Genomic DNA, 22652 nt, shown 5'->3' with positions numbered 1-22652 from the left:
CTCCCAAAAAATTATCTGCTTCACCTTGTTTCTGTATGCAGATTATTTTCTCACATCTCCTTGAGTACCAGAGAGGATGACAAGTTGATTCTACAAATAAACCTCCATGTATTATGCAGTCTCGCTCACCCAGAAGTTCACTTTTCATTTTTTTTTAAACTTAAAAAATATCAGAAACACTACATCTCTGTCAGAAGGGGCTAAAAATCAAGAGACAACTCAGACATTGTTTGCTATTAAATATCCAGCCAACCAAAGACTTCTTAGAACAGGTCTGAGCCTGAACCAACAGCAGAGGACGACAGGAACATAAGCCCTTGTTACCTGATAATTTTCCAATTTTGTTGAAGCATCTCAAAAAAAGTTGGATCAAATATCATTCTTTTTCATGACTTACAATCCTATCCATGACTTATCCGTTTTACACCCCTGGATGGCTACCAGTATCTAACGAGTACCACGGAGGCAGGAGATAGTCAAGAGTCCTTTTCCATTTAAGCCATGAAAAGTTACCCATACTTCAGCTTTTTATTTGTTTGACTTGTTCTCCAGTTCTAGTGAAGCATTGCAAGCCAGGGAGACTTGAGCTTCCAAGACAAAAAAAAAAAAAATTTATATTATATATATATATATATATATATATATATATATATATTCAGCAAGAAGAACGAGGAAGAAAAAAAACCATAAGCGACCACATACATAAAACCCCCTTCCATTTTAAAAGGACAGGGGAGAGTCAAAAGTTTCTACATCCTCCTTCACACCCACCACACACGTTTAGAGCACATCACATTGGGGAATTCCTACTACTTCTAGTAACACTCCTTCCCTTCCAAACTCTCAATTAACACGATCGAGAACAATGAAGGTGTCATCAGAAAAAAGGAAGTTTTCCTTTGCCACTGCACGTGAAAACAGTGACGCGGGCTAAAAAAAAAAAAAAAATAGATAGACATATATATATATATATCTTCTGACTGGGCCACAGAACCACTGATATGTACTACTTGAAAACCTCCTACAGGCTACTGGGATCCCACTGTGGGGAGAAGGAGGAAGAGAAAAACTCCCCCCCACCCTTCAGAGACTCACTTGAGTCAGAAAAGGGCCGCATATGCAACAAGAACATCAATGTGCTCAATTCCCCTTCTTTTACTTTTAACTTTTTTGGAAGTGTGAGCCTTTCTGTAGATATATTATCACACAGCAGGTCTGATGAAGAGATTAACAGAACTGTAAGGCAGAAACCCTCTGGGACAGGACCATGGTTGTCAGGTCTCTGTGTGCCACTTTATTAGAAGCAGTGCATGCCAAAGTAATTCACTAAGTGCAGAGCTACCTAACCCACCTGAGCCACACCACACTTCAGCCAGGTGGCACTCTGTCTCGCCAGGCTCCTTGCACAGCTCCACCACATCTCTGCAGGTTGTTTCAGGGGTCACTGGCACCTCCGTGAAGTGCTGCTCGTTGTTACTGAGGTACACTGTCAGAAACATCTGGAAAAGACAAAGGCAACAGCACACCGTTACTTTCTAACACAAAGCCAGACTGCACGTAGGAGTCACAACAATCTCATTAAATGCATTATTTTCAACATCACAGTATCATTCATTAACTACTGTGCGTAACAAATCTCAAAACAAACCCAAACACTTTTTACAACACAAGTGACGCTTCTAGAGACACTACAGAAGTAATTATCTGCCCAACTACATTTCATTGCTGGAGGATTGTTTCGTTTAAAATCTGGACCTACTGCTCCTTTTTTCTCTCAAGGTGATATGTCTGGGCTGCTCCCAGCTCACTATACATATATGCTGCACCTATTTGGTGCAGCAGGAGAAACAGTCATCTGGAGTTCGCAAACACTTTTAATAGCGAAAAACAATGGCTATTACATCTGAAAAAAAACAAGACACCCCACCCCCCCAACCAAACAAAAAAACCAAACACCCACAAACAAAACACGCCATCACCAGAGCTTACTCAAAGCTTACTACATAGGCAGTGAAGCAGAAACCCAATTGCACTCCCACAACGCATTTCATCAGAAGGTTTCTTAGAAACACAAGTCAACTTACAATGTCCTGAATCTCAGCTGGAATACAGGGTCCCCCCTAAACACCATTCACAGGAAAGTAAGGATATTTTACTTGGCTTCCTCTTCACAGCTCTAGAGGGATCCTTCATTTTTGGCTATTACTTTGTACTAACACACCACACAGCTACATGTTATTCTTGCTCATGCCTTTCCTGCCACAACTAGAAAATGAGCATTTTAAAAATTAGTTGCCTTATTTGACGTTTCATAAAAAATATTAATGACTACTACTGCCTCTGAACACCACCCCTCTGTATGTTATTAATATTAAACTGGTATCAAAGTTTAGGTGCTAGCCAAAAATTAATGTCAATTCTCTCCTAAGACCTATTCTCAACTTCAGTATCAACTGGCTGCTAGTCGCATCACTTCTAGCAACACAAAAATCAGTGAAATGTCTCCAGAAAGTAATTACTTCACTAAGCATTTCAAGCAATAGAAATCTTATCAACAGGCTGCACAACTCAGTTTTTCATACAACTGGAAAAGCTGTTTTGCAGGAAAAGACACAAAACCTTACCTGTCCTCATTTTTAGAGAGTAAAAGGGGTACACATCCCTAAGAACAACACTTCAAAGGTCCAAAAACGTCCAAAACAAACAAGCCAAGAGAGGTATAAATATCCTTCTAAATTTAAAGAAAGGAGGGAAAAAAAACACAACCAGACAAAAAAAAATCTCAACAAAAAAACCCAAACCACACACCAACACGTTACCGCAAACATTACTTTTGTAGGTTTTTGTGAATACTCTGGAGTATTTTTCATGCCACTGCAGTGAAATTTAGCCCCATCTTCTCCACAGTTTTAGGAACCGCTACTTGGGGATCCTCCTGGAAAACAACCACACACAGGCACATCCCTTTGCAGGGTTTTTTTGAGTGGTGAGGTCCCCTCTACGTACTATAAGAGAAGTTGCCTTTATTCTTTAAAAAACTTATATTAAAACACTCCACACTCAGCATGCCTTATTATACAGAGCATAAGTATTCATCCCACTTGTGGCAGTATAAATACTTGCAAATAGTATTTTGGGCCCTGGAACTGCACTAGATTCAGCACCAAGAGCATGTAGAGTTTCTGATCTCTGGTTTTACTCAGCTCCAAGATGACAGTTTCTGATATATTCCTAGAGACCTTCTACAAACATTCCTAGAGTGGAAAAAAGTCTGCTGAAAGAGAACTCAAGACTGCCTGTAATCCTTAGGAAAATGTTCAGATCCCCCAACCATTTCTTGTCACAGTTTACAGCACAGCGCACTGAAGTACTGACCTAAATTAAGAGACAAAGCTTTCCAAGCAGGAACTCTGATACTCAGCTTTAATCTTTTGCCATTGAATGTGCTGTCTTTTAGACGTGGTGCTTTCTAGAGGAGGTCAACAGTAAGGGATGCCATGTGCAACCAGGTGAGAATACCACTTAACCACAATTGGGACAGAAAAGTATAAACCAAGAAGATCCCAAATAGCTTTACAGCAGGGTTATACAGATACATAAAACATATCAACACTTCACATTTAACGCTGTACAACCTTGTATTCGGAACACCACCAAATCACACAGGCTGTGTATCTGCAGTAACATTTGTTAGTTTTAAAATGAGCTCACAGATGGGAATTAAGATAAAATTATAAAAAACATGGTATTATACACAAAGCAGACCTAATTTGACCCTAGCAGGTCTGTTCACTCTTCAGTGTGCCTGTTTATATCCAGTTGTTAATCCTTAGGATTTACCAATACAGACAACTACACAGACGGGATCATGAGTCGCCATTTCCATCCACTATGCTCAGGATAATTACTAATACATTAAGCCAAGAGCACTCAAACCTGATGTGTGGGGATAATTTCTGAGACTTTGTAGTGTCTGCACTACCTCTATCCCATGTATTCTAGGAACTGGGGAAGAATAAAAATAAAGGCAACCGAAGCCTGCAAATTCCCCCAAGGCATACCTCAAAAAGTCTAAAGCAACTAAAAGGCTATGAAGTTGACATAACTTCACAGATACCTCATCCCACTTCCCTTTAGCTCCAGGGACAATGCTGAGATGATTCAGAAGTCCTCTAAGCATTTGTGTCCCTCCTCTCCCACCCAAACTGCAGTCACTTTTATCACCTTGCAGGGCAGAGGCAAGGAGCCAGCCCTGACTGCACATCTGCCTGCACATCTGTGAGGTCTCCTGGGGAAGCCCAGGGCAAGCACTAGCCAGAGGGCATCCAGAAATGTCTCTCTCCCAGGAAAGGGCTGCAAAAGGCAAAGCTGGTGTGAACCAAAAGCCTGCTATGTCTTCTTGGCACTGCTTATAACGCTTGGTGGCTGCTGTGGCTTCCACCACCTCACACTGGGATGCCAAGAAATCATCCTTCCCCTGGGAGCGTTTCAAATGCAACATTTATTAACCACCCTACCAGCCAGTTTATATTGCTGTTTGATCGCTATGCAGCAGCAAGAAAGAAAGGAAACCAGAATACTCTTGCGGCATCTTGTTCAGAAGTTTGAATCCTGTAGATTGTATCAAGCCTGAGCACAAAGCGATCTTTTGCTCCTCCCTGAAGCTGAAGTTAAGAGAGGTATACAGGGTGTTTCAAAAAGAGGTACCCAATTTCAAAGCAGCATATTTCACAATGGCAACATGTTACAATTACACAAACATTTACAAATGGTTTAATGAGTTGTCAAGTTTTAGTAATCTTTTAGTAACCCTAATGCCCAGTCCTTTAAAGTGGTGAGAGTTTTGTTAGTGGTTGCAGAGATACAGTGACTTCAAATTGAGTCCATCTTCTTGAAACACCCTGTATATTGGCATCCATGAATTGAGATAGAAAGAAAAAAGAAAAACCAACATGCAAAAAATTCAGCTTCAAGTGTAATAATGAAAGACTTGATCAAAAAAAGATGACAAATCTCAGTCAGATGTAACACTTCTTTTAAATAGAGCATCCAGGCAAATACTGAAATATCTGTCAATTCCACATAGCCTTTAACCAGGGTTTTTCTTCCTCCCCTAGAGATTTAATGATTGAGTTTTAGGAATGCCCAGCATACAGGCTGAGCACTTTTAAACATGAGTTCAGTTATTAAGTTCTAAACTAAAGATTTCCCCCACATTCCCCACCTCAACCCCAAGATGTACTCACTGTTTATAAGTACTAGAGGCTTTAAAATATAAAAGCGTTCCAGTACTGCGGCACACTTGCAAGAAACCAGGGATGCACTATGTACCTTCTGAAACAGTTGCTTTTAAAAATCACCTCACAGATTTCAGCTGACTCTGCTACATCTTCAAAAAGAAGAAGTTTGCAGTTATGGAGCCACCACAAATGAGGCAGTTCGATCGGATGCACCAAGGACACAGAAGGGATGACCAAGGACACATGAGCTAAAGCAAGAGATAGTTTTTGCAAAGAATGACTGCAACCTATGACTTACAAACAACTCAATGGCAGAGCACAGAACATAAAGAAGGCCTTCATGTCTCAAAAAAGCCTGCCATTTAAGACACAAATCTAAGAAAATCCACCTTGGCAGGAATTCCAGCTTTGAGTCCTCTCAGCATGAAATATAACCATTTTGTTCCAACCCATATTACTTATGCATCATCTCCAACTCCAGCCACTAAGTCTGGATGGTAACACACCCAGGAACACAATGTGGCAAGAAAAGCAACCAAACAGGACAGAATAAGACATCAATTAAAGCAAGTCACACGCCACTCTCTAATCCTCCATCTCTCTTCTGCATGTCAATCCCAAATAGCCTTACATTTTCCTGCAAATCTGACCCACTTGTTGCTAAGCTCATCAACAGGGTCACTTCATATAATTGCATCAATGTTAAATACAACATATTATAATAATGGTTTCATAATAACACATCTCAACAGCTGCAAAGATGTTCTCGACTGAAAGTAAAACATTTAAGAATGGCTAGCTCTACAAAAGGGCTAGGCTATGACCACACTACATTTTGGGTCCTGCTCTGTCAGTTTTTTTAAACAAAATGAACAAACAACTACAAAAACAAATAAAAACCCCAAACCACACACACACACAAATAGCTCTCAAATCTGTTTGGAATACAAACCCAAGTAAACACATGCCTTACAATTCACATACTTCCAATGAGGCATAGTTTCATATCAAAGACCTCATATCAATCTTCTCCTTAGACCAGATGATGTTGATTATTGAATAAAAAGGGGAAAAAATGGAAATGTAATTGAATTTCTGGTTTTGATGATGTTTCTGTAAGGATCAGACTTCTCTTACTCCTTACTTTTTATAGAACTGGTAACACATTTCAGGTATTAAAAGGCTGTTAAATTTGACATTTTCAAATTAAAATATAATAATATTCAATTATTCAGGATGCAAGTATTCAAGGAAAAACTATTATGGTGCATGATGCAAATTAAAATACAAGGACTTCGTTAATTACTGAAACTACCCGAGTTTAACAGATGAATATCCTTTTTCCCTCCCCTACAGTTTCTAGTGAAATAACTAATCTATGTAACAAAATTTCCACAACAGACAACAATCTTCCGGGGCAAAACTCAGCCCCTTATAAGATTATTATAATCAAGTACCTATTTAAAATAAATAAATAAGTAAATAAATACACACACAAAAAGACACACACAAACACAACAAATACATCTTAACCCTGTTTTGCACCAGCTGCTGAATTCCTAACTTTATGTAGTCTTCCTGCACAGCATGTAACATACAACACAAACTGTGGCACTGATTCAATTAGTATTTTTCATCTTCAAAGCATCATATGACCAGGAAGTCATGACACAAGCAAGCAGTTTCATACTTTACAAGCAGGGAAACTGAGGCACACAAGAAAGCAACGACATAGACAAGAACATTATTCGGTAGCCAAATAAGAACACTGCCTCTGGAAATCGTGATTCATTCCATTACCTTGCATTAGAGCTAATAATATAATTCTGTACCACATTCCTTATTCTCTGCATTTTAGACCGAAACCTAATACCCTTGAACCACACAATACAAGTGCTGGGGGTTTTTACATTTCCGTAAGACAGCTAAGTAATGGTCTCAGCTTGCATTACAAATTTTCTTAGCCTTCATTTTTAAGGAGGTATTAAAAGTCACTCTTAAGGTGGACAAGGTAATGCTGTGCAGTAATATCTCCGTTGTTATCTGAGTTATACCTATAATATTACCCTGCAAATTGCTCAATATAGGCAATGTATCTTCCTACAACATGGAGAGCATCTACACCTGATGTGCTCCAAAAAGGAGCTTGTAACATGCCCTACAATGACTTTTCTACACAGTGTGGTTACACAGTAGCAATACATATCAATACAGATTTCACAAGTATGCCAAATAGCTTTTTTTAAACACTGCGTGGGATGGAAAAGAACTACAACAATATAATTTACATCCTGAACTATAATATCTTTTTAGAAGTTAATTTTAGTTAGCTGAAGAACTAGCAACTAGAATTTTTAGAACAGAAGAACTATCAGATTTCAAGTAGAGGTGACAGAAATGAGAAATAACTGCTTCCACCCACAGACCCAGTACCCACAGTTTTAACCACAAATGAGTCTTCCCTGATAAATCTAAAACCTCTCCAAACAAGGAGTTTTAAATGGACATTTTGCATCTTACCTAGTGGGAACACTGATGCTGCACCTTCCCAGATAGTCATGAAGAAATCAGCTGCTAGAATAGATATTTTTGCTGACTTGATGCAACTTTCTAAATAACAGAAGACAGTCTGCACAACAGCACATTTTCCTGTTCTGTTAAGCAGCATTCTGAACTGGTGCCCAGTTACAGCTCTTCATTTAAAGCAAAGTATAACACAATAATAAAGTAATTCAGTGATTCTTTAACATCAGGTTTCTCAGAACCTGAAAACAGTCCTTCAGTAGGCAACATCCTTGCTTATTGTAGCTGATAGAGGATTAAGGTAAGCAAAAGATTAAGGTAAGCAAAAGATTATAACAGACTTACTAGAAGATATGCCCACAGGATGATTGCTATCCCTGATCCTTTTTATATTCAGCTGTTCAATGAAGCCAGGCTCAACAGAAACGCAGAGTAAAGTTTAGTATCTGCCTATAGCCACACCCAAATGCACGAAGTTCAGTCCTGGCTGTCTCACCCGCCACACACACTGCTCCGTTTCTATTGTGCTGGCTTTTGGCCATAAATATGAGAAAGGAAGTTATGATGCAAGGTAGGTGGAGTACAGTAGGAAGCACCGTGGGATTGTTCACATTATTCCCAGTCTATATAAAGCACAGCCCTTTTCCCTTTCAATTGTATCACAGGAGAAAACAAGACTGAGTCTTTACTCTCAAAGGCATGTTAGTTTCTGCTTGTATAGATTATTTTAAAGATAAATTTATTATACATTTGTGTTTTATCTTTGGTAAAAATGTCGGTTTTTTCTAGGACTTAAAATACAACATACATCTATGTGCACTTTTGGAGAAATCGGGGGGGGAAAAAGCTGGAAACAGCAATGAGAAAACTTTCCCCTTCCCTTCCTGTTTTCCTCCCTCTAATCCTTAATGTAGAGAGAACAGAATGAAAGCCGTCTGCTTTTGGTATATACTAGTTACACTGGGCAAACACTACAGCCCAAACGCCACGTTATGTCTCATTATCAGGCACACATCTGAATCATCATTAGTGGAATCTGAAGAGCTGCGAGGAAAACAGTCCAAGTTCTGGTCAAACCATCGTTACCATCTGAAATTCATGGATGCAGGTTTGCAACTCTCCTGCTTCACGGACTGCAGCCTCAAAGACAGAACTCAGTGCTTCACTTCAGACTTAAAATGTGGAAGATGCGATTACAGTCCTCCTGCCAAACCTTATAGAAAATCATCACCTTAGTTTACCCAGCTTGATTTTGTGAGATCTGTCAGGCATAGCTCAGAACTGGCAAATACAGGACTCCTAACCTACATCCTCCCCCCCACTTTCAGTAGAGTATTACACACAAAGACATTAAGAAGAGAGCCTTCCAAACAAAAGACTTTTACTTTGAACCCAAGTTACATTTTCTGACCTGATGTTTTTCTTCAGTTGTTCTCATACACAAGAAGCGAGCAAAAGTCCTCCCATAAGCCAGACATCAGACAGGCCCATGAAAATGAAGCTCACTATTTTGGATGAACACTAAGCACAGGAGCAAAACACTCCACACTCCTTGGTTGAGCTCCCACATACCACTGAAGGCAAGAATGTCTCAAATCAAATGTGGCTTTTGAAGCCACTTGTACTTTTGCACTGTGGGTACCTATTGTAACATCAGCATGAAGTAGAATCACAGAATAGTTTGGCTCGGAAGAGACCTTCAAAGGTCACCTAGTTCATCCCCAACGTTCTAAAATATACAGGCCAGTTTGTTTGGTTTTTAAGATATATAAACTAAATCTGTTTCAGTAACGTATATAGGAAACCACAGCCTTTTACTGAGCACCCACATTTGCCAACACACGTACAGCTCATTCTGCTCAGACCTGAAATCCACACTTGGACTTGCACCAATGTAGTTAAACAACTAAGAATTAAGGGTAAACAAACCCTGACTAGCACATAGCAGCATGTTCACAGATCGCCTCCCATTGCCATCTGTGAAGTTCTTTTCCTTCACACATTACCACCCCCGCTCCAAGTAATCTTCCCCTTTCTCCCCAAATCCTTCCTTGTGGATCCTTAGAGCCACTGCTTCTCCACTGTTGGACACTTTCACCAAAACCTGCTGCAAGTTGATTGGCAGAAAAGCAACCTACACAGAGTGTTTGGACTTGTACTGTTGGTGTCCTACTTGGAGCTTGCTCCTCCTCCTCCTGGAGTCAGCGAAGGAGAACTGACTGGGTCTTGGGAGGCTTGCCCCTTTAGGCAGACACTGCCGCATCTTCTGCCTTCAGCACAGCATTATAAACACTTGGTACACAAGGAGAAAGCATTTAGTATTACTTTCAGGCAGATAAAAATTTCTTACAATAGGTACTATGCTCAACACAATATATCCATAGGGGTTTACAGTTGCTCCTCCTCCCGTTCTTCAGTATCGCAACACACACTGCACCTAACGAGAGCCTGAAGTCAAGGCAACATCCAAGCAGAATGAGAGAGGTTATGAACTCAACCTTAAACCAGAATCATCTCAATTTTCTGTATTTGCATCAAACCCAGAGGCAGTCTCCGTACTAAAAAAAATTAAAAAAAAAAAAACACACTACTAAAAGAAAATAAAAAAGAAACTAAACTGCTCTTGCTGCTCCAGAGCTTTGCATCCCCCCACTGGGAATAAGTGTTACTGTTCTCTCAGCTTCCTAGACAGCTAGAGGTCAATAAAAAGCCACACCAAGTGCTGCCTGTCAGGACACTTGAGGATTACACCTCTCAAAATAGTCCCTTAAGATGCATGTATATTCTTACAATGAAAAGAAAGCCGAGTATTTTTCCTGGTAATCAAAAAAGATTTTGTACAAGCCAGGTCCCTTCACAGAGTAAAACAACATTACACCTGCACCAGGGATAAAAAGTGTATTTAACACAACCCACGCCTAAACAAAACAGGCTATCACGGTAAATTGGCACCTACACCACCCACATCACACCACCCACTGCCTAAGACACCAACTCTTTACTGGGTTTAAAAATACTCATTTTCTGCTTTTCCAGCCAACATATAATAATCTCGCCAATAAAAAGACCATCGACATTCACACCAGGAAACATTTGACCTCAGCCCACCAGAACATGAAAGTTAAATCCACATTTATCATGCAACAAGTGCCTGATTCATGCATCAAGCAAATGTGTTACTTTCTACTTATTGGCAACAGGGGGCTGTGCCCCTGGGAGCTCCCATGCAGGAGGCAGAATACTGAAGTAGAAAAGAGGATTTTTTTTTTCCTGAGTCAATGTCTAATCAAGAATAAGAAGAGAGCAGCAGCTTTGTGATTTACCAGCAACATAAAACAATCATGTAGCAAGTCAGAAATAAAGAGGAGTAGAACACTGGTTTACTCCAATCCCAGCAACTTCATAGAGCTCAGTGCCAAACACTACTCCTTCCATCACATTAGTCACCCCTGCAGGAAAACAGCTGCCAAAATCTGTGTTCTACCACCATGAAGCAGATCTATGACAAACCAAAATGCTCATGACATGCACAGGTAGGTCAGAGGACACACCATTTCTGACACCTGAAACAATAACACATGTTTAACCACATGGGTAATTCCAGTGTGGGCAAAGTCACAGGTTATACTGTTCAGGCTGTTCTGTGATAGAGCATGATCAGTCTGGTATCCTAAAGCACGTTAAAACAATGTAAAATTCAGGGGCAATTTAGCACACCACGGGCTGACATCTCCTTTACACTGCACCCCCAGAACATGCTGTTCAGCCACGTACCTTCAGGACAAACCAAAAAGAAAGAAACCCCAAACAGGAATTTCAGACCACACAGCACAACAGTCTGCATGCTTTACTGCTTTCAAGGTCAGCTCGGGCTTCCTATATACTTGCCTCCAAGAAGCGGAGGCTTCCTGCTACATGACCTTCTCAGTCTCACCAGGATAAACATATGTTTGTGTTAGTTCAACTTCATCCTTGCAATGAATGAGAATACCCAAATACAGTGCAGAAATTCCCCTCCACTACCATCTCTCAAGACAACATGAAGGTTAAGGAGAGCATAAGGTAGGATCTGACTGCTACATCTTAGCTGACCTACATGGTGAGCTGACACAGACAAGTCATGCTCTTCTTAAATCCCACCCCCCCTTATGTCTGATTATGCAGCCACATGGCATATCCCTTTAACCACATAAGCCTTTTTGTTGTTTTTTTGCCATTAGTGTAGGTAGCCTTTCCTCCCAACCATCAACAAACTCCTTACTAAATGCACAGGGAAGCTACAAAACACACGTGGCTTTGGGTGGGGATGGAAACCAAAGGAACAAAACCATCCATTTGAGTAGCATCCTACTATTAAATTAATTAGGTATCATGTCACACCATACCTTTATAGTAGGGTAGCCCTTCCCAATTCACCACTGGTTCTGGGTGCGAACATACTCCTGCTGTGAGGGAAGTGTACCCTGAAGAACAACCCTCATTATAGATACATGGAATAGTGTGGGTTGGAAGGGTCATCTGGTCCAAAGTCCCTGCAATGAGCAGGGACATCTTCAACCAGATCAGGTTGCTCAGAGCTCTGATCAGCCTCGCCTGGAATGTCTCCAGGGATGGGGCATCTACCACCTTCTCTGGGCAACCTGGGCCAGTGCTTCACCACCCTCATTGTAAAAAATTTCTGCCTCATGCCTAGCCTGAATCTCCCATCTTTTAGTTCAAAACCATCATCCCTCGTCCTATCACAACAGGCCCTGCTAAAAAGTCTGTCCCCATCTTTCTTACAGGTCCCTTCCAAGTACTGAAAGGTGGCAATAAGGTCTCTCCAGAGCCTTCTCTTCTTCAGCTTGAACAACCCCAACTCTCTCAGCCTGTCCTCACAGCAGAGCTGTTCCAGCCCTCTGATCACTTCTATGGCCTCCTGTGGCCCCTCTCCAACAGGTCCATGTCTTTCATGTATCAAGGGCTCCAGAGATGGATACAGGACTCCAGGTGGGGACTCACCTGAGCAGAGCAGAGGGGCAGAATCATCTCCCTCAACCTGCCAGCCAGACCGCTTTTCATGCAGCCAAAGATACAGATGGTCTTTTGGGCTATCAGTGGACTCAGATGACTTTCACCAAGTGCTTGTCAGACCCAGGTGACTGCCAGTACACCAAGAACAAGCAGACAGTGCACGGCAGCACAAGCAACCAACACATCCACCAGCAATACTAAAGACAATCAGCACAAAACGCCTATGCTTGGTGATCATGTCTATTTGACAACAGATTAAGTTATTACACAAAGGCATAAAAGGTTTTTGTCCTACCACTCAGGCTGCAAACGCACAGGAAGTCATTAGTAACTGTGCAGATACCCAAGAATATTATACTACCTCCAGCTGGCACAGAAGACACATTGAGCTTTTGCACCAAAACAGATGGATCTTTGTTATTTTGCAAGTTAAAAGTGACCAGCAACACCATCCCAACACTGGAAGCAATGGATGTTCAGATGGTCCAAGTCAACCACGTTATAATGGGATGGTACAACCTACCCAGTACAGCAGAACTGGGCAGAAATCTTGCCCTGACAGTCAGCCTGCTAGCCCACCAAGCACCCTGCCTGATTGAACCTTTGCTCCTGTAACACCAAGCTCTACATGCTTTAACTTTCATCGGCAAACATTCAGCTACTAGAACAGAAGCTGCAGAAGGGTGGCAGATTGTACAGTTATCGCTGTCTGACAGGTTTTATTTAAGCGCTGCTCACTCTCCAGAGCTCTCTCTAGACAATACCAGGCTCTGTGCAGACACACCAGTCGAGAAGGCAAGGAAGGGAGAGCTGTTCACGAGAGCAACACAGCAGGTGTGCTGAGTGGCTCTCCACGCTGTCACCAAAGTCACAACAGTGATCTTCACAGATTGCCTCATGTGAAATGGTGGTCACCAAGGCAACGTCACAACTATTTTAAATGAATTAAACAGAGTTAAATCAAATGAACATTTATATTATGCTGGGCTCCTCAACAGATTTCTTTCGCCCCAAGAACTCCAGAAATTTTTCCTCTCAGCCTATTTCATCACTCATTCTGCTTCCCTGGAGGTAGAAAACTTTTTCTCTAACCCAGCCCCACTAACTGTTATTCACAAGAGAAGCACCCTAAATAACAATGTTTTTGTGCAACACTGGGAAACCACACTGCAGAAAGGCCTCCTGGGCAAGAACTGTGTACAACAGCACAGGAATAACGATGCAGAGAACAGCAGCATCCAGTGTTGTTTCCATAGCTTTCCCACACAAACCCTTCCCTGTAGTAAAACTTGTTCTCAAAAGGCTGGAAGGCACAGCATGGCTTTGGGGCAGCATGATAAGTATGCAATGCTCTTCAGAAACGTGGCTTATACACGACCCATGGCAGAGTCACTTTGTCATTTTTGGTATTTCACAAGAGAGTTTCATGGCATTCTCCAAGGAGGTCTGGAGTATTTTGCATGGCCCCCACACACCCTGCCTTTCACCACTTCGTGACACCTCCCTCCCTCTTTCACAGGCAGAAATCAGTCACATTCCCTGCCATGTCAGCTTTTCGTGACCACTCCATTATGTTCAAACACACAGAGTCTTACCGCAGTTGAGACCAGAGAACCTAGAAGAAATTCCAGGAATCTCATACTTTAAAGGGTCTTGCCGGCCCTGGGATTCCCAAAGACGGCAGGAATGGGTTTCACTTTTCCTGAGAAACCAGGCCAAGAGCCATCAATCACTGCTCCTCATGGCTGAGATATTGATCTGGGTGAGGTTCTGCATTCAGGGAAGCATACCACTTGTGTAGGATGAAAAAAGGTGCTTGCACACACTTTAAAAAAAAGTACACCAGACAAGCCACCGTTCTCAAGCAGTAAGGAAATTGCCACAAAGTTATAACAGTGCACAGGTATGACAGAAACAGCTGAATAAGCCCCAGCTACAGGGCATAAGAGCCTTCCTGCACATTTCTGTGTGATTTGCTAGCCCAGCCAGTTTGCACAACTTCAACATTGTCCAGCAAAACTAAGGGTTAGGGAGGTGAGATCCCTGTGTGGCTTGCTGAAGGGGCTCAAGGCTACTGAAACCGAAGAAGGGGACAGTCATCCTGCAGAAGCCTGCACACCTTGAGACTGCAAGGGGACGCTCCACAGCAGCGCTTACATGTGGTCTTCCAGCTCCTTACTGGCACACTGCAAGGCTGCAGCATGTTCGCAGATCCGCAGGCTTCTGCTCCACTGGATACCAGAGCACACGGGTGGTTTGGTGCAGCGTAGAGCTCAAACAGGGTAACAATATCAGTATTAAAAAAGAAGCCACTGAAGAAGATCTAAGAAAATATGGATTTTTTTCTTTTAAGTGACAGAAGGAAACTGTCGGTAAGAAAAGTACACAATTCCAGAGACTCTTTCTTAGCTTTAAATCTAAGGAAACAAAAGGATTTAACACTATTGCACCAGAGAAAACTAATAAGCTAAGCTTAGCTCTAAATTGCTCCTTAAGCAGTTAAGCCCCACAAAATAAAGGTATCATAAGACAAGGAAAATCTCTTATTTGAAAGGAAAAAAAAAACAACCCACAACAAAACCCACAAAAACCACCACGTGCTGCTTCTACTATCCAAGATATGCCTTAAACAGTGAAACAGGAACATCAACTTTACACACATGTAAAGGATTTATGAACAAGTACTTCTTTTGGGGACTGTTCTCAAGCACGAAACAGAATGAACTACCATCAAGGTTCTCTCCCCATTCATTATTAACCCTACAGAAGTAGGGGTGCGGGCAATCTAAGTGCTTTAAGCGAGACCATTTGATACTTGTGTTGGATATGGCAGGCTTGTTCCAGCTGCACTACAATGTACCAGTCGGTTTGACTCTACAGGTCTCCCAAATCCCAGGCTCAACTCACTGCATAACCTTCAACAAATGGCTTAACCTCCCTGCAGCTTCCACTCCCTTCATTAAATGCTCTGACCCATAGCAGTTAGTATTTTATAGAAGAGATGTTTGACATCAAACAACATCAGAAGCTTTCAAGCCAGCAATATGAAAATGTCCATGTTCTTACTTCAGAGTTTGGGTACCATAACTACAAGCCAGGTACATTGCAGATAAAGGTTTTCCTGAATCAAGAGAACCATGCAAAACAATGGATAACTGCAGTACATGTTTGGTTTTAAAATGTATATGCTTTACTTTGCTAAAGGATGAAATAAAGATGCAAGAGTAGTATTTTTAAGAAATCAAGAAAAAGGCAAGTGTTCCCCTAATAAAATAGGTGCCAATAAAAAATAGGGCACTACACACAGCCATCTATCGAAGGATCATATCAATTAAGACCTGGAATTATCACTGAAGCATAGAAGAAATTGGTACAGAAATGATGTTACCGTTTCAGTAACAAAATTATTGATATTAACGCCACAGCAACAAAACCCAAAGGGCTCATCCTTTATAAACAACCAGGTTCAACATCCATGTAATGCCAGCGCTATGGCAAAACAACTGGTGAGGACACACGCACAACTCAAAACACCAACAGAAAGATCCGGAATATTAATGATTAACAAAATGCAAATAGCAAAAGCAAGCGTAAGACTGGTTTCTGCTTTTTAGCATGTCCAACATCGTAAGTATCATGATTGTGGTTCTTTTTCCAATTCACTTGCAGTTCCCTCTTCATGAACATTTATCCCAAACAGCAGCAATAGTTGTCTAACACTATATTAAACAATGTTTCAAGTCTTTCATGTTCCACAGAAAAGCCTGAAACCTCTACAACAGTTAAGCAACAGTGACTAAGATAATTAAGTATACTTCACATGATGTCCAGGATTTCTAGTGACCTTTATACAGAATTACCATCCAAGTGTTTGAGAACTGAAGATCAAAAAGACTTCGTTTGACTCACAAGTGACTAAGCAGAGAGAAACCAGGCCTAAAGATACTAAAACTGAGAGCAACGAGAAGAGTTTTATCTGCTTGTTACCTTTTGAATAGGGGTACCTTCCAGTTTCCAGAGCATTAAATAAGTTTTTACAGTTCATGGGAAGTCAAAAGCCCAGTGACTAACAGGATCTGGGGGTTCCTTTGTTATCAGTGGCCCCCCACAGAAGGAATGGAGAAGTCCTCCTCCAGCTGTGCCACCAAGCCATGGGAGGCAGCTGAAGTCAGTCTCCTCGGGGTTATCCAGCTCCCTCTTCAGAGAAACTGTTTGGCAGCAAGACACAACTCTGCCCGGAATTAAACAAGCTCAATAACACACACAGTGGGAGAGAAAGGAGAGTCCCCGAGGCAGACTGCTAACAAGGACAGCGGCTAGACAAACAGAGCATTTTTAAGACAGTTTCTTAATCAATAATTTGAAAGGAACACTAGGCACATTGCCATCCTGCTAGTTGATTTTGCTGAAATAACCTTTATACCTGCCTCTTTTCAAGTCCAACTGACTTGCATGTAAATTAATCTCACAAAGCAGACCCTACTCACTAATAAAGTGGAGATCCCATCTGGCAACACTAGGAAGAAAAACTACAGAAATCCTGTGAATTATCCACTCATCCTAAATTTCACCACTGCATACTAGCCCTTGAAACAGTAAATGCAAGGGCCCCACAAGGCAAACACCGAACTGTTGAATAGATCTGAAGCAGCATAATTAGCTATTCCCAAGGCCTCTACAGCTCGATCTGGTATGAATTTGTAATATTGCCCTTCCCCCACGTCTGATAAAAGCCACACAAAGAAACAAAGTTATTTAACATACTGCAGCGTAATATGACACAAATTGCAGATGGGTGGCTAAGGTATTAAAAAAAAGTCATCTGAGAAACTAAATGCATCTAAAACTATCCCTGGAACAATTATTCATGGGACAGTAAAAAGAAAAAAAGACCTTGTTGTAACAAATTGAAAGAGGGGGAAATAAAGGTACTCTGGGAACCTCATGGTAATATTTCATATTAAATGTAATGACTGCTCACAGTCTAAGAGAGAAGTGTAAGAGGCAGAAGTTTAGAGGTAAGAAAGTTCAGCAAAATAATCACCTAAACTGTATTCAGCAGTCTAGACAAACTGAATTCCACATTAAAACGTCTGAATACAATCACAATATTCAAACTTTCAGGTAACATTAGATGTAAATTTAGTTAAAAGAACACACAGCAGATACTAAATATTTCAAACAGATGAAGACATGAAGCATGTGCTTGGAAGAGCTCACAGTCTGAAGTCCCATTCATGCACTGAAATCCATGGAGGCAGACAAGAATAAGTGTTAATGACTTGATAAACCAGATCAGGGCATAAATAATTAAAAAACTACAGGGAACAGGGGCTGAGATCCTACAGATCACTTATTGGCATCATAAGTTGTTCAATTATAGGGCTGAAGAGTGTCTGTTTATAAACTTATAGCTGGTTGTACAAAGCACAAGTGATTCATTTCTGTTACAATTTCTTTAATTAAGCAGCAAAAGCGTTCCACAAGAAAACTGCCCAAGATGGGCTACTACAACATTATTTCAGAATCCACGTGGCAATTCCAATTAACTGCCTAATGGAGCAAGAAAAACAACTTTAATGATAGAGGTTTTTTTAAAGGTTAAAAAACACATCTTAAAAAAAACCCCACACATCCACAAAGTAGCGAGTATTCTGCAATGAAATAATGTACTTCAAGCCCAGTGCTCACTAGACTTAAGAGCTCAGAGAACACCACCTGGAAGAACGCACTCAGACTTTAGAAGGAAAACACTACTCCATATACTATCAAAGCTGCAGCGCTATACTTAGAGTTAGAAAAGCACACACAGTTATCAGGAAACTTAAGTTTCAGAAATTTAAGTCACTTCTGATGATAGAAGGCAAAACTAATTTAGAAATTTAAGCACTCACTAGTTTGCCAAATTAGTCCCTAACCCCAACAGTATAACTGCCTATCTGGATCAACCTTGATTTCAAGGAGGCTCCCAATAACTATTGCACATAAGACAAAATGGACCCTAAACCATCAAAGGCATTTTGATCCAAAAACTTCACTGAGCATTAAAGGTTAGCTGAATCTGTGTTACCACCTACTATGTTCAAAAAGTCATTTATCCGGTATGCATAATGATGCAAATTATTTCTCAATACATGCTGATCTTTAGGGCAATGATGTAAAATAAGGGAGAGAGCCCAATTATGCTGCAGAAAGATATGCTATTTTTGTAAGTGTTTCCAGCTCCTTTTCACTACTTAACAGTACCAGTCACACTCCCACAAGCCTCCACAGATGAAAGGTGAGACAACTTCACACAGCTTGCCAGGATTAACCCTGTTATTACCTTCATCAACACAACTACACACAAATTAGTTCATATTACACCCTTATGCAGACTTTTAATCACACTGTCCTGACATATGGTTACAGCAGCAGTTTAGCTCCTATCTGTCATCACCGCAAGGAAAACATTCCCATTTCAGGGTAGTCTCTCAAGACCAGGAGTAGTTTTGCTGCTACAGTGGTTTCCAGGCTTTCCACTGGCAGCTCCTCAGAGGTGAATTCCTGGCTGGGCTCACTCACACTGTCTGTGCTCCCCACTGGAGGTCCCAAGACATCCTCCAGTGTTATTTAATCCCATGCCCATGCTACCTTCTAGAGCAGAGATAGACATAAAGCAGAGAACTAGAAGTCTTATACAGTCAATTTTATTTGCAGGGTGGGAAAGAGACACTGTAAGAAACAAAAAATTTTGCAGGTACTTTATGGCCAGCCTACTTCTTCTCATTCAAAGCAGATGAAGATACTCAAGTCCATGAACACCTCATTAGTGCGTAATAAATAAAAGATCACTCGGATGACCTGCTCCCTCCTGACTTTCTTCAGACCTTCATTCTCTTCCCCACCCCAAACTCTTTCAACCTCTTTTTATAAGGAGAAATGAGAATTAGTTGGGGGGGGGGGGGGGGAGTGGGGGAGTGGGGAAAAGGAAGAAATAAATGAGGAAATCTGTAGAAATACTTATAGAAAGAGAAACATTAAGAATTACTTTTGGCACTGCATTTTCCATGCTTTCATATTCACATCCACATAAGTGTATTTACTTATAAAATGTTTTCAAAGTGGCTGTTTATTTGCCCTACAGCAAATGGACCACAGCACTTTAACACCCTTTTCCACTGTTTAATATAACTGTTGGACATCTCCCTCTGAAGATTATATTAAAACTCAGGATTCTGTTTTTGTTGGGTTTTAAGATGAATTAAAATTCTAATACTCATAGTATTTTTAATTCCCTTAGCCACATTCAACCCCCACAAATAATTCATTATTCACAGTAAACACAATGTGAAAAGGCTGTGTCCGTCCCTTTATTTATGGGTTAAAAACCAGAATCACTAATGAGTTGACTCATCATCCAAAGAAAAGTCTGAGCCACCAGGGCAATACATACTCTGGAACTTGTCACCTGCAAACCCTGATGGGATAAGACTGCTCCTGCTTGTTTTCTCCTTTATTTGACTTCAGTGACAAGGAACTGCCCAGCAATAACATCCACTGGAGATTTTGCTGTTATATGAGGGTGCTTACCCGGCTTGGCTTTGATGTGGGTTGAACACCTTATTATATTTACTGCTTGTTTTTCTAAGTTTTCGTAGGTAGACAACACCACGGTTTCACAACACATTGGCTATTTAATCCGTAGTTCAATTCATATTCTGTCCCTGTTCCTCCCTCATTAGTTACAAGAATAGTCACCCAGCCCTCTCTAGTGCTCTGCAAGATCAAATTATCACTCATCGTTCCCTCCTAATTGCAGAGGAAGAACCTCGCACAGAAAGCAAAACAAGCATCCCTGAAACACCTACATACTTCCAGAACGGATTCAGTTTCACCTCCCAGTACAGTTCCTTCCTCACTTGCTCCAGTCAGCTCCTGGAAGAGTTAAACTGCAAATAATCTTTAATAGAAGAGCGCTGTTGAAAGGGCTACCTATGCGTGTAAGGCTTCTCAGTATGAAGCACAGCAAGGCAGGCCGTATAGCCCGGGGGAGGATGGGGGAGAGAACATTTTAAAGCACCCTCAGCTCCGAGTAAGCAGGTATTAAGCTTGCTGGGATTTTCTGTACATATTCGAGTCTCTCAGAACAACAGATTATGCATTTCCTGAGGCATCTCTGCTGGTAAAACCAGGTATTCAGAGCCAGTCTTACTTTTTAAGTAAACCAGAGTTATTTTACGTCATCACCTTTACGTATTTTGTGCTGAAAACCAAGCAAAGCTGCTGTGAAATGAAAGCATATTTCATTCAACTTCAGCTAACAAAAAAAGTGTAGATTTAAAATTAATGGTAAAACTCCACTAGGAAGTGGTCCTCCCTGTCCCTTTTGAAACCACTTTCCTGTTCCTTCTGAAGTGTTAAAACAGAAACACCTCCCAGAGCAGGGCAGGTTTAACACACATAGAGCCCCAAACAACTCCTGAAATTCTCCCAGGCCAGGATGGGAACACCTACCCCTGAGAGCTCCTCATCACTTTGAACCGCAAACAACATGGACACCATCTTGCTCCTAGAGTCCAGGCAATCGAAAACACAACCATCACCAGCCCCCAGAAACAGCCGAGGTCGCTCGTTTCAAGGCAACTTTAAGAACTTCTTAACATTTAAAAAAAAAAATAAAAAATAAAAAAGCAGGATTCAGAGGAGGTGTCTGTTTACCCCGCGGGCAGTGGACCGAGCAACCCCAGTGGGGCAGCCATAGAATCCCCCCAGGAGTGGGGCGAAGCGGGAAGATCCCGAGCGCTGTGGGCCCCTCTCCACCGCCTCCCCCCGGCCTCACCGCGATGCCCCGCGGGCCTCCTTCCCCCTGCGCTGGCTCTGCTCCAGCGGGCCCGTCTAACAAGTTGATCCCGGCGTAGAACAGAAAGAAAAGGAAAAGCTGAAGGGGAAAAAAAAAAAAGGGGGGGGGGGAGGGGAAGCCCCGGTGCGGCCGCGGAGCCCGCACAGGGCAGATAGGGGGAGGAGGGTCGCCCCCTCCACGTCCGCAGGATCCATTTTCCCTCCCACTGCCCCGCTCCAACTTTCCGCGCCCCGGGGGCGGCCCCCGAGCACCACCCCCTGCGCTGCTCCGCTCCGAGCCGAGACCCAAGGTCCTGCACGCCCCAGGACTCACCGGCATCATCTTAGAGCCGAACCGCATGGGGGCGGCCGGTACCGGCCCCGCCGCCCGGAGCGGGAGAACCGGCGACCCGGGAGACGGAGGCCCTGCGCTGCCGCTGGGACGCGCAAGCAGACCTGTTGCGGGAGCCACCCGGCTCAGCCCGGCCTGACCGCCCGCTCTGCGCTTTGTTCCCACCGGGCACCGCTCTCCCACCGCTGCCGTCGCCCCCGGCTCCGCTCCGAAACTAACCCCGGCCCGGCGAGGAGGAGCCGCCGGGCCCCGCCTGCCGCCCACCCCCGGGAGGGGTTGGCCCGCCTCCTACCCCCGGCCGAGGGAGTCGCTACTTCGCGCCTGGTCCCGGCTGACCAGGGGCTCAACTTCCACGGCCGGGGTGGCGGGATTCAGCCCTCCCGCCGCGGGGCCCGGGCCAAGTCAGGGACTCAGCGCGGGGCTGTGGTAATACGAGACACGTGTGAGTCCCCACGGGGCACCTCCCCACGCACATCCCTCCGAAACATAGAGGGCCCAGGGAGGGCAGGGGCCCACGCAGCCCCGGTCCCTCCCCTCGGGAGCTTCCCTGGATCGGCAGCGGGGAATCGCGGGCGGGAGGCGACCGGCCAAGGTCAGGCTTCAACACTGGAGTCGCCCCCGGCCTGATCTGCCCCCTGCCTTCCCCGCCGCCTCAACCTGATGGTCCTGACGATAACCTCGTTTTAGCTCACCATGTACGCGAC

At 42.7% G+C, this 22652-nt stretch overlaps 1 protein-coding gene across 4 annotated transcripts in view; it reads right to left on the bottom strand.

Annotated features, from left to right (window-relative positions):
* TP53BP2 (tumor protein p53 binding protein 2) overlaps positions 1-22180 on the bottom strand; it is a 46378-nt gene extending 24198 nt beyond the window's left edge. The window contains exons 1-2 of one of the 4 annotated variants that reach the window (XM_065834847.2): positions 21931-22180; positions 1352-1499 (exon numbers count right to left, since the gene is read on the bottom strand). In XM_065834847.2, the coding sequence (XP_065690919.1) occupies positions 1352-1499; positions 21931-21957 (175 nt within the window). In that variant the 5' untranslated portion in view covers positions 21958-22180. Of the gene's footprint in view, positions 1-1351; positions 1500-8108; positions 8208-21272; positions 21414-21930 lie in introns of those variants that run through there. The other 3 variants (XM_071805953.1, XM_065834849.2, XM_065834848.2) reach the window with 3 other exon arrangements.
* Positions 22181-22652: the final 472 nt, after the last annotated feature.

Source organism: Patagioenas fasciata, chromosome 3 (genome assembly GCF_037038585.1).
Source record: "Patagioenas fasciata isolate bPatFas1 chromosome 3, bPatFas1.hap1, whole genome shotgun sequence".
Classification (NCBI taxonomy): Eukaryota; Metazoa; Chordata; class Aves; order Columbiformes; family Columbidae; genus Patagioenas; species Patagioenas fasciata.
This window is presented reverse-complemented; position numbering and strand designations above follow the sequence as displayed.